The sequence below is a fragment of the Tursiops truncatus genome, chromosome 2, assembly GCF_011762595.2.
Source record: "Tursiops truncatus isolate mTurTru1 chromosome 2, mTurTru1.mat.Y, whole genome shotgun sequence".
NCBI lineage: Eukaryota > Metazoa > Chordata > Mammalia > Artiodactyla > Delphinidae > Tursiops > Tursiops truncatus.
Genome location: NC_047035.1, coordinates 171,208,330 through 171,221,512, shown reverse-complemented (window position 1 = coordinate 171,221,512; position 13,183 = coordinate 171,208,330). Strand labels below are relative to the sequence as shown.

Genomic DNA, 13,183 nt, shown 5'->3' with positions numbered 1-13,183 from the left:
ATCTATACATCCCAAACTGAGATAGGAGACAATTAGTTATAATTTCATTCATTAGGATCACAAATTTTCAAAATCATAAAACCATTTAGCAACAAAGAGGCCCTTGAAAAGCACACTTCTATTCTGAGAGTTCTTGCAGTTCATAAAGTTGATTCTTGCTGAGGGAACAGGTTACACATTAGCTGACCCTGGGTTTCTCCAGACTTGAGTTCCAGTGATTCGTAAAGTACCTACAAAAACCTTAATCTTAAAAAAATCTCACTCTGTCAGTGATATGTCTTTGGTTTTCTGTCTTCCATTTTGTATGCATGGGTCTGTACTATTTAGGAGTCCACGGATCATTTCACGTTGCAACCGTAGTCAGAAATCTCTAATGGTCTCATCAACTCTGCATGCACCGAATTATCAAACCCATGCAAAGGAAGTAGATAGAAATTGGCAAGCGAGACTTCCGCGAGAGATTTCCTTCCTCTCCGAGTGTTGTAAGAGTGGTTGAGATGTTTCAGGGTGGCGCGGGGGTGGAAGATCTAAAACACAAAAACCCTAAACGAATCTTCTCCTGAAGAGGATAACTGAAAAGATTCTACACAGCAGGTTTTGTACATATACATATCCACATCTGAAGATACATTAAATGGCAACTTGAAAATGTAAACAGCATTTCAATTATTGAAAAAAAAACCCAAACCTCTAGACACAGTTATACAAATTCGATCTTCATATTCAAAGTAAGAATCTCAGTCTTTCACTTCTTAATTTCTGCTAGTCCCCTTCCTATGGACTCAAGGCCTCAAATACTGTTCAGATGGGGTAAATCTTGGGGCTTTCTAAAAGCCGGGAATGGTACCCTTAGCGGAACCAAGCCACATGCTGGCCAGGAGTCCCAGTGAGTCACAGCTGGGATGGCCTGTGGTTAACATTCTGCTCTGAAAACAGAATCAGGAACAGCAGGCACCCACTGGTTTCCACAGTAACCGGTATTTGTGTACTTTGAAAAATGACTGTTCCTTTTTGGGTGGTAAATTTAACGAGGGAATGAATTGTTGCGGTGACCTTAGCCATCTGTGTGAGTATAAACAAAAACCCCTGATTTAATTAAGTGTAAATGTTAGAAAGACATAAAATTAGGGGTGTGGGATTTTTTCTTCTAGAGAGGTATTTTTCTACACTAATTAAGTCATTAATTTATTTGACATTATATGTAAGTATTTTCATCAACGTCTATTTGATGTTTATTTCAACGTATCATTCTCTTCCCTCCAAAGGCAAAAAGAAACTACTTGTTATTCACCACTGTTCCCCCCAGACCCACTCCCTTTGCCCCCAACCCCCATTCCATTCACAGTGTGTTATTTAAGAGCCACTGGGATCAGGGGCTCTCCTTCAATGAAGTAATTCCATCCGGAAGGAAGAAAAAAACATCCCCTGCAAGTCATGTGAAAGTGTCACGTTGCTTAACCTTACCGAGCTGGGAGGCAAAAGCACTATACTCTTTATGACCGTGCACAGAATCTAAACTAGGGCTCCTCAAAATGTTGCCACCTAGTTTTTCAGAAGATCCACGAAGCTTAAGGCAATTATAGTTCTAGAGAGATCTTACCTCATGTTTTGTTGGATAAAGATGAAGTAATTAAAGTTTTGGTCACCGCAGTACAATCCAAAGTTTAGAATGAGCCTTTTGGAGTGGAAACCAGTAGAGCGTTTTCTTGTTTATTATGCTTTGGCGTGAGAACAGTATGTTTATTTTTGTACTAATTAGTCTTGAATTGGAATTCATACCCTAGGTTTAATAGAAACTCTGTGGCTGAAATAAATACCCTGCAGTGAAGCAATAGTTTAGGAATAAACAGGTTACCGTACAGACCTTCTTCCCCCTCTACCTCCTGCAGTGCGTGGTGGGTCTGGAGACGGGGCGTGGAGGGCTGTTTTTGTTTCCTCTTCTTTTTATGTGGCTTTATTCTTTCTCTCATTTTTGCTCCCCCTTCATGTCTTTTGTCAACCACCTACAGTATTAGAAGTTTGATAATAAATACATATATCCAAAGCAGCAGTATTTAAAAAATTAAAAGGAAGCTGCAGGGACAGGTCTGAAAACTAAACCTCATCTTTATCATTTGCATAAAATGCTTGAGTTTAGTACTTAAGAGTGAGTGATATAATGGACTTCTGAGTTTCTCTTTTTAAATCTCAACTGACCTTCCCCGCGTCGCACAGAAATGTACGGCGGATCAGCTGCCCGTTTTGAGAACTCAGTGAGACGACCCAAATTTAGAAATCTGCGATTTTTATTATGACCTTGAACAAGGCCCTTCTGCAGAGTGGCCACAAAGGACGCAGACCTTTCGCTGCCTGAAAGGAGCATGCTGAAGTTTAGGACTGTAAGACCCTAACATGTGTCTAACTGTGCAGCGTTAAAGTAACAATGCAGATTAAGTGCCATTAAAATCAATGCAGCTGTCGGGGAGATGGCTGTGTTCCTTCTCTGAAGCTGTTGTATTGGGAACCTGCCCTGGACAAAGCCCTGTGCTAGGCTGTGAGGGGATGTAAGAGGTAGTCTGGGCTCTAAGGAAACTCGTAATCAGTAGGGGAGAGAGACACACATGCCCATCACCAGAATGTGCCCATTTCCACAAAGAAGCACAAATGAAAAGCTGAGGGGTTTCAAAGGAAAACTAATTTATGACCGGCTACAGGGATTAGGGAAGGCTCCGTGGAGGGGCTTTGTAGAATCCGATTAAGAAGCTTTCCATGCTCAAATCAACATGCTTCAAAGAGTATTTTCTATGATAACATTTCAATAAATAAAAATAATTTGGTCAGTGTGGAATTTATTGAATCCAGATGATACATTTACATACAGACACACACAAGCACATACACTCACACGTGTGTACTCGCCAAGAGAATAATAAAGGAAGTGCATGATCAGACATTTTCCATTGTTTTATAATGGGCAGCTCATCCCAAGGGTAACTGGAACAAAGCATTTCATGTGGACATTTGGGGATTAAAAGAAAATGTAGTGGCCTGAGTCATGAGGAAGCCAATCCTTTTGGATTATCATTATTTTCACCAATTGAAGAGATATGGCAAAGGTGTTTATTTTTTTAGTTTGGAGATATGTATCTGATGAAATTAGGCAGATAAAAGGTACCCAACAGGATGTATAAGTACCTCAGTCGGGAAATGGGCAAAGACCTCAGCAGAAAAGTTGCAAGAAAAGAAAAAGAAATGCCCAGTAAACATGAAAGAAACTTCAACCCCAAAGTAACAACTTAAGACAATTACAAAAAGAAAACAAATTTTCACTATTAGCCCCAGTTTTTAAAATAATGGCAGTCATAAAATATTTCCATAAACTGCTGGTGAGAGAATAAATTGGTATAAACTTTCTGGTAAGAAGTTTAAAAATATATATCCAGAGCCATGAAAGATCATGGTCTTTAATTCATTCCCTTTATAGGAATCTTTCCTAAGAGAAATTTAAACTATCAGGCAAAGACTTGTATTTATTGGCCCCCAGACTGGAAATATCCTAAGTGAACAACAGTAGAATTATAATGTAAATACAGCATATTCGGAACAGAGGGCTTCCCTGGTGGCGCAGCGGTTGAGAATCTGCCTGCCAATGCAGGGGACATGGGTTCGAGCCCTGGTCTGGGAAGATCCCACATAGAGCAACTGGGCCCGTGGGCCACAACTACTGAGCCTGCGCGTCTGCAGCCTGTGCTCCACAACAAGAGAGGCTACGACAGTGAGAGGCCTGCACACTGCAATGAAGAGTGGCCCCCACTCGCCACAACCAGAGAAAGCCCTCACACAGAAACGAACACCCAACACAGCCAAAAATAAAAATAAATAAATAAATTTATAAAAAAAAAAAATACAGCATATTCGTAGTATTTTGTGCCACTATTAAAAATGTTTGCATAGACTATTTAGTGAAAAGCAGGGAACACCATTTAATGTAGCCCAACTTGATACACGCACACATTCCCCTGCACACGTATGTGTGTATGTACGTATACAAACAAATGAAAAAAATGTTGGTAAGAGAAGCTTCTGGTATTAACAAAATATTAACTGTGGTTCTCTTCAGTGGGATTAATTTTTGTATCTTCCTTTCAGAGTTTTCCAAAATGTCTAATTGTTTACAGATAGTATTTATTTTAAAAATTTATAGCTTACAGTTACAATACTGTTATTCACTGAACATCTCTCACGTGTGATTCATATGTGAACCCATCTCCCCTGGCCCAGCATTTCCTTCTTCTGTGCCTGGATTATATTGGGTTGGCCAAAGTGAACTTTTTGGCCAACCAATAATTTGGAGGGACCTCTCTGTATATAATTATCTATTTTTAATTCCTGCACTCAACCCACCTCAGGAGATTTACCCGTAACTTTTGAAGCAAGGAACAGCTTTTGCTGCACGAGGGGACTTTGCTTTTTCCATCTGACAAGCCTTGTAGGTTTTCACACTGGGAGGTCTCTCTCTGATTGCAGCTGTATGATGGCCCACGGCGCATGGGGCGCTATTGTGGAGCAGACATTCCACCTTCAGGGAGCACCACGGGCTCCAAGCTTCAAGTGCTGTTTTATACCGACGGGGTCGGTTACCATGAGAAAGGATTCCAGATGCAGTGGTTCATCCAAGGTAAGCCCTCTGCTGATCTCAGTTGTATTTGGTAGTTGCTATTTGACCAAGAACCGTTCCCTTTGCAATTCTATATTTGGAAACAGTACCATTCACGAATAGTGGAACTGATCTTTGGTGGCTGTGGGGTGCCCATGGCTGTGGCAACTTGAAGCGGGATCTCAGTTCCTCGACTAGGGATTGAACCCAGGCCGCGGTGCTGCCCCGGCTCTCGTCTGCTTTGTAAAAAGAATTTTAACAAAGAGGTGGAAAACAGTGAAGCAGGTAACGTGTTTATTAGGAGAGGAATACGTGTGGAGAAAGCACGGGTGGGCTTAGGTTGAGAGAGAGAGCTGTGCCTCTGGGGTCGTTTAAATCACTTATATGGGGCAGTTCTTCCGGGTCTCCTCTGGCCAATCATCTTGCTCTGTCTGGCTCTGAGTCCGTATTTGGTCTGACTCGGGGCCCTCCCCTGTGTGCGCCTGCACTTCTTAGCAAAGGTGGATTTCAGCTCAAGGGTCTCTGGGAAGTTGACATATTATGGTCTGAACATATTATGGTCTGGTGCCCCCTCCCTTCTCCGAGTCCTGAGGACCCTTTCTGTGCATGTGTAGTTTGCGAGGTCTCCTTGACCTCAAGAATGGGAAATAGGGCTTCCCTGGTGGCGCAGTGGTTGAGAGTCCGCCTGCCGGTGCAGGGGACACGGGTTCGTGACCCGGTCCGGGAAGATCCCACATGCCGCGGAGCGGCTGGGCCCGTGAGCCATGGCCGCTGAGCCTGCGCGTCCGGAGCCTGTGCTCCGCAACGGGAGAGGCCACAGCAGTGAGAGGCCCGCGTACCGCAAAAAAAAAGAATGGGGAATATATGGTCTCTCTATCTTCTCTCCAAGCAGGGCTCAGCTCCTCCTTGCTCCTTCCATTCTCTTTATCATGGAGCGTCTGTCCACAAGGGACAGCTTCCAGCTGCTCAGCCTGGGGCCCATCTATCTCCTGCCTCAGAACCTGCGTGGTAATCTAGTGCCCAGCCTCAGAAAGTTTTCTCAGACGTTGGTGGCCCTTGGAGAGTTGAATCCTGTTGGAGTTAAGACCAGAAGTGAAGTCCACGTGGACAGGATTTGGGTAACTGCTTCAGGAGGTGCAGCCGTAAATTGCTTACGAGAAAGGAGGAAGCAGAAGGAAGTTTCTAGGGGTGAAGGCCTGTGCCTGGGTGTGGCAAGCAGGTCACAGGGTGCGATGGAGTCTCTCGGGGGAGTGGAACAGAATGAGATTTAAGACTCACCCTGACACTGAGCAGAGAAGGAGTGACGGGGATAGAAGGGAAGGAAGGAGGGTCGATCAGAGAGAGAAGGGGGAGGGAGAGGACTGGGCTGTGAGGGGGACCCGAGCAGAAAGCTTGAGCCAGTGATGCACTAAGCCAAAGACAGGGGTCACATCTGCCAAACGAGTAGGGGCAGGTGAAAGCCTGCCTACGCACTGGTGGTTCCAGAAACAGGTAGGGATCACCACTCCTCTGAAGATGAAAATTCGTTTTAAGCGCAAGTTCTGAAACTTCTAGACTGACCTCATGTGGGCCAGTCGAAAGGCAGAGGACCGCAGGCAGTGCTTCTCAAACCCTGGTCCCCCAAAGCAGCAGTAGAATTTGTGAGAAATGCAAATTCTCAGGCCCCATCCCAGAACTATGGAATGGCAAACTCTGAAGGGAAGCCCAATAATCTGTGTCCTAACTAGTCCCCCTGGCGAGTACAGTTGAGGACCACTCTCCTAGAGTGATCTAGACCTGAAAAATATAGTCCTCGTGAATATTGCACAAGCAGTTCTAGGCCAAGACCTTAGGGCTCACTACTATGATTCAATCAGCTTGAAGGAGGAGTGGAGTTGCCGTGTTACGCCTGGAATCACACACAGACATTCTGAACGGTGGTCCTGCTGTCACAATCAGGGGTGAGCCCAGGGTGAGCATACGTGAATGTGTGTTGAGGGTTTTTAATGTCATAGTACAGGTATTATATGCATTGCAGCACTTTACACAACTGAAGAACCCTATCATATACTTGAGAGTGTACGACATTCTATTATTACGAACTGGAGCCTGAGTATATTTCGTTAAAATATACGTATAGGGTTTTTCAGTATTTAAAAATATTCAGTGGTAATCCACAGCTACTTATAACTTGAAATACAGATTATAAATTCCCAAAGTGTATGAGCTTTGATAATTAAGCTTGTGGAAGTTCGGGGTTGTCCTTTTCATCAAATAGGTAGAGTTAACCTTGGAATGTCAATTTATTGATCTATGAAATGAAGGAGCTGGACTGAGTCGTCTCTGTAATACAGCCCGTCTCTGGTATTGTGTGATTCAGAAATAGCCTGGCTCTGAGGGAACTGGAGACAGTGTGGAAAGACCTAGAAGAAACAGGAAAATCTTGGGACATGGCCCAGATTCTGAAGGGCAAAGGGTATTTTCCAGAACGGCGTTTCTCAAGCTTCCACGTGGATATGCGTCACTGGGGATCTTGTTAGGTTGCAGATCCTGATGTGAGGGCTGAGGTAAGGCCCATGGATCTGCATTTCTGAAAAGCTCCCAGATGATGCCGTTGGCGTGTCTCTGTAGACCACACTCGGGGAGCTTTCTCTTCTCTAAACTCTGAAGCGGTGAGGTTCTTTCTCACGGGGGCCCCAGCCCTTATCCTACTGACACTGAGTCAGAGAGTGGGAAGTAAGAAATGCCAACCAAGAGACCGAGGCTCGGGGCCTAGGGGCACCGTCCTCAGCCCGAGACACACGCAGGAATTGCCTGGGAGTTTTCACAAGTACCGGTGCCTGGGTTCCAACCCAGGAGATAGGATTCCATTGGTCTGCGGTGGGACCTTGACTACTGCTAATTTTGAAAATCTCCCTAAGTAATTCTGCCATGCCGCTAGGACGGAGCATTTTAGGAGAAGCGATTTATTTTGCTGGTGATATCTTTCTCCTCAGTGCGCTGCTTCCTCTCCCCTCCAGGCCGTTGTAGCCGTACTAGTCCAAGGCCACACTAAGGACTTCATGGTCATTATTGGCTACCCTGGACGACTGGGTTTCTCCAGCCAACACACTAGGCACGGCTTTGAGTTTTGGTTGGGAAAATTTTTTTCTTCCAGTCCCATTTGGAATCTGTCTTCATTTGGGAGAGTCAAAGACATCCTCTGTCTATTCTCGTAACCTGTTTACTATTTCAAAACTTACTCCCAATTGCTGAAAACTTGCTAAGCTTGGAACCAGAGTTGTGCAACAAAATTTTGCCAGATAGGACCAGAACTGAATAAATTTTTTTTTTTAACTCTGTGCCACTAGATGTAAATTATGCTTGGGAAGAACCTTCTGGAAGGAGACTGTTAGTGGTCTAGATCTGTGCAAAATTAACTGTCATATACTATAGCCACGCAATGCTGAGTTTATACTCAGCATCTGAACTACGTCTGTAACTCGAGACAGCCGAGAAGAGGGGCCGACAGAAAAGAGAAGGGTCAGGGAGGAGGCCTCTAATGGAAGAGGTTCCCTCACTTCTCACCTGTTTTTGGTAACCTGAAGACATAAATCTGATTTCTAGTCATCCCTGTGTTCCTTCCAGAGATACTAAGGAACTGTTAGTGTGTGACTCCTGCCCCAGGCCTGGTTCCTACACTCTGGGAGCTCACAGGCGACTGGGGGAAGGAGCCATCCAGCCAAGGGGCACATAAATAGACATGAAATTAGTGGTGTGATGATGCCACAGGAGCATACAAAAGGGGATTCAACCTGCACAGGAGGCCAGGGCAGTCCTGCATGAGGGTGCAACTTTTGAACTAAAATTGAAGAATAAGCAGGAGCTAAGGAGGCAAATAGGAGAAGGAAAAGGGTTCCTCGTAGAAGAAAGACCCTGTGGTGGGAGGGGGCATGGTGCGCGTGGGGATCCACACGGCCAGGGCGGCTGGAGTCCAGTGTCACAGGTCCAGCAGGAGGGTCTGGAGAGCGAAGCAGTGGCCTTTGGGTCCCGCACTGTTAGGGGCTCGGGCAGGGATGGGCTCATACCCTCTCTTTCCCGTAAACCCTTCAGATTTCAGAGAACTGTAAGTTTTTTCTTCTTTTTATGTATCTTTATTTGGGAGATTATCTGGACGTTGAGCTTTGAAGCATTTATGACCTTGAAGTATCACATGTGCATACAAAAAAAACATGTTTACTTGAAATAAAATGTTGGTTTTCAGTTCCTTTTTTTTCTTGTCCTTTAAAAATTTATTTTTATACAATTTTAAAGTTTACTTTCCATGTACAGTTATTACAAAATATTGGCTGTCTTCCCTGTGTTGTACAACACATCCTTGAGCCTGTGCTACACCCAATAGTTTGTACCTTCCACTCCCACCCCTATACTGCCCCTCCCCACTCCCCACTGGTAACCGGTAGTTAGTTCTCTCTATCTGTGAATCTGTTCTTTTTGGTTATAGTCACTAATTTGTTGTGTTTTTTAGATTCCACGTATAAGCAATATTACACAACATTTGTCTTTGACTTACAGAGAAATGAGTTTTGAGTGGCATCTGGAAGCACTGAAGCAACGTGGCATTGTTGTGGGAGCTGAATACAAAATATTCAATAAGTAATATTCATAATAATATTCATAACTAAATATTAAACAGATACAAGGTCCAGAATACACTTAAAAATTAGTCTCAATTTTAAATTAAAGAGAAATATTCCTGAATGTGCCTGCGTGCACACGCATGTGTGTCTGTGTAGGTAATTCAGAAACGTCGTCTGAGCGCAGCCTCTTCAGATCCGCATCTCAGAGTCAGGCTCCAGCGCTGGGCCGGGACACCCAGGCTGACACTGGCCGGGAAGCTGCTCTTCCGCACGGGCCAGAGAAAGTGCCTTTAAACTCTGAGCCTCTTTTCACTAGAATCAAATCTCCTTTCAGACCCTCTTTCCCCTCCCAGTCTCTTCCAAACTATGCAGTGAGAAGTCCAAAAGCCTCTTCGTTGCAAGTTCAGAGTCTGCAGTGGCATCATTTCCTGACCGTTGCTGCCGAAGAGGCTCCCCATGTGCTTCGTTCGTGAGGCCAATTAATAAATAAACCCGCTCACAAAACGTGCCTCTCGGTCGCCCACACAGATCTTCTATTTGCTTTGAGAAAATGGACCTACAGTCGGGCTTTCTTTGTGGGTACTTCTTTAGAGTTGTGTTGCGGGTGTGAGATTAACCACACTGCGTCGCCTTTATGCAAAGCATCAAAGAGAATCCCACTCTGCAAAGGAAGAAATGGCCACAGTTGCCCTGTCTGGCTAAACGGTGTGCGGTATTCAGCGCTGACAGCATTGTCTGGGGGCTGCATTTGGCCTGGCCTCGGGGACCTGCATCTGGGTTGCTGAAGGGAATATAGAACTTTCTGCAAGCTGCGTGAATAGGGCCTCCCGGCCAGCTGCACAAAGCCCTCGCCTCTTCTGATCACGCCTCCCAGGGGCCCTCTTTCACTTGGCAGTGGAATCCGGCAAAAAGCAAGGTCAAGGAGCTTTGTGAGTGAAAGGGTGACATTTGCAAAGGGAGAAAACCCCTGAACTGGGAACAGCAGAGGAAGGGCGAAGTGCATGGATCAGGGGGTGATGTCACCCTGGGCTTTCACAAAGGAGAGAGTGGCCTTTTCTCTGGGGAGATAGATGACATCAGCCTCTTGAATGGGGGCTGGTTCCACTTTCTCATCTTTTCAGCTATTAACGAGATTTCTCAAGCCTTGAGGGTTTTTCAGAGATCAGCTCGGGGTTTATAAAACTGTATCCGGATCCTGCATGGCTGGCTTGGTTTGAACATGAGCCAGTGCTTTCTTGACCACCTGTGGAGACGCAGCACGGTATCAAAGCGCTTCTAAAAGATGCATTTTGAGAGCCCTGGCAAAGAACCTCCTTGAGGTCAGCAACATTTCTCGTAAACCTTCCCTCAGTTCTTTCCCTCCTCACATGGGCATTTCAGTAGTCTTTGCTATTGTTGGTCTTTCAGGGGAATTCCATCTAATTTGTCGTTTTTTATTCCTTTTGTGATTTAGAGTATCTGTGCTGGGGTTCCTGGGAGGCTCACCCTTTGAGGACAAAGGTTTTATCTTTTGTAATTCAAAGAACAGTTTGTGGTTCTGCATCTTGTGTTAGTGATTACTTGGGGCCTCTGTGATATGTATTGAGGACATGTTTTCATTCAGTCATTCATTCAACCAACCAACCAGAATATATTTATTCATGACCGGGTTCTGGGCTTGGCGTTTATAAAATGTAGAGAGTGTATTTGTTTTCTCAGGCTGCCATAACAGAATACCAGCTTGAGTAGCTTAAACATCAGAAGTTTATTTCTCACAGTTCTGGAGGCTGGAAGTCCAAGATCAGGTGTCAGCAGGTTTGGTTTCTCCTGAGGCCCCTCTGTTTGGCTTGCAGACTGCAGCCTTCTCGCTGTGTCCTTACGTGGCTTTGTCTGTGTGAACCTACTGATGGCTCTGTGTGTCCAAATTTGCTATTCATATAAGGAGGCCAGTCGGATTGGACTAGGGTCCATTCTAGAAGCCTTATTCTGGCTTCATCACTGCCGTAGTAGCCCAATGTCCAAACGCAGTCACATTCTGAGGTACTGGAGGTTAGGGCTTCAGTGTGTTAATTTGGGGGGAGACACAATTCAGCCCATAACAGAGAAGAAGGAGACAGCATCCTTGACTTCAGGGAGTTGGTCAGTAGTAGCGGAGACAGACAAAGCAAGGGCAGAATCCATGATCCGTGATGCTGGGGGGCGGGGGAGACCTAGGCTGGCCGCAGGGACTTTGAGAGGCCCTCCAGGCCGCTTGGATACTTGAGCCGAGTTTTAAAGAATAAATAAGAATCAGTCAAATCTCTGGGAGGGGGAGGCATTTCTAAGTAGAAGCAGGGAAGCTTGGGTTGATTATGGCAAAGGTTTTCAACCGGTAAGTATTTCGGCTAAAGCACACACTCCCAGCGCCCACACCAAGGGGGTGAGAATTGTTTCTTGGGAGGGTGAAAATACTTTATGCTTCATGTATAAATCACTCATACATAGAGTACACAGCAGATATATATTATATCTGTGATATTAAATTATTTGAGCAATTGGGAAAAAATATCCAAAAAGCCTCCTTAGAAGGGCAATAATGAACACGATTGAGAAATACGGAGCTAAAAGGAGGACAGAAGGTGAGGCAGGACAAGTTGTCGAAGACCAGTTGATGGGAGCCATCGCAAGAACTTGGCTTTTATTTCCCGTGTCTGTCCCGAGCCCTGCTCCTCACCATGCAAACATTCACAGGAACCTGGAGGTGCTCGCCAGGAAAGTGATTTTTTTTTTTTTTTTTTTTTTTTTTTTTTTTTTTTTTTTTTGCGGTACGCGGGCCTCTCACTGTCGTGGCCTCTCCCGTTGTGGAGCACAGGCTCCGGACGCGCAGGCTCAGCGGCCATGGCTCACGGGCCCAGCCGCCCCGCGGCATGTGGGATCTTCCCGGACCGGGGCACGAACCCACGTCCCCTGCATCGGCAGGCGGACTCTCAACCACTGCGCCACCAGCGAAGCCCCAGGAAAGTGGCTTTTGAATTGTGGTCAGCAGAGACTCTGCGGCAGGCTCATGAGGCCAGGGTGTGAATCACGCAGTCTGGTCCTCAATCTCAGGCAGAGACCTTTCTCTCTCCTCGTGTCACTTCCTGCTGGGCAGTGATAGAAGGTCACAGAGAAAGAAGTGGTAAAACACCTCTCCCACTCTGCCTCTAAGGTAACTTCAGCTGCGATCAAGAATGTGCCCTTTGTTCAGTAAATCTGTAAGCAGGCTCTTGGTAAAGACAGATGGGGGAAAACATAGACTCCTGTGATTGTTTTATGATGTTGTGTGATACGAGATAAAGAAATCTTGTTCAGTGTGGTCAAAATTTCAGTAAAAGAGAAGCTTTTAAGGAACATTAGTTCTGTCTAATTTAAAAGTTATTTCCCTAATTGCTAATTAGGCTTTCTCTCACATGTATACATGCTCTATCCCGTCCTGTTTATTCTGGCCACTTCAGCCCATTTGATATTTTGGACTTTCACCTTTGTGTTACTCTTAGAGAACGTTTAAGCCTGGAGACTGAAAGCGAGTACAGTCTTCATGGAGAACCAAAGCACAGATTGCTGTATTATGATACTGTGTCTGATTTTTATTTATGGCGAGTTCTCACTTAACATCTTTATTGGAAAAAAAGTTCTTAATGGATGATGCTAATGTAAAAAAAAATCTGTTTATAAATTTGTAAAAGTGGGATGATCACGTACTAAGAAAATCCTGCAGTTCTTTTCGCCTTGGTTTCACAATTTTTCCAGCAAGGTCCTAGTAACCAGAGGCAGCATTAAACCTAGGCAGACATTTCACTATGAGCGGAAAAGCTAAATTCTGACATTATTTGCCTCCTTGACGACAAAGGAAAATACACACACACAGAGTTGACCTTCATGTAACGTTGGCTCTGAGTCTCGTATCCAGTGGCAACCTTTTAGGAGTCTGGCATCCCAATTCCCACGTCAC

The 13,183-nt window shown here is 45.0% G+C and overlaps 1 protein-coding gene across 1 annotated transcript in view; it reads left to right on the top strand.

The window, feature by feature from the left end:
* The window catches only part of CUBN (cubilin), a 266,027-nt gene that overhangs the window by 85,186 nt on the left and 167,658 nt on the right, over positions 1-13,183 (top strand). Inside the window, exon 28 of the mRNA XM_019933506.3 lies at positions 4,507-4,657. Within this exon, the coding sequence (XP_019789065.2) occupies positions 4,507-4,657 (151 nt within the window). The remainder of the gene's footprint in view (positions 1-4,506; positions 4,658-13,183) is intronic.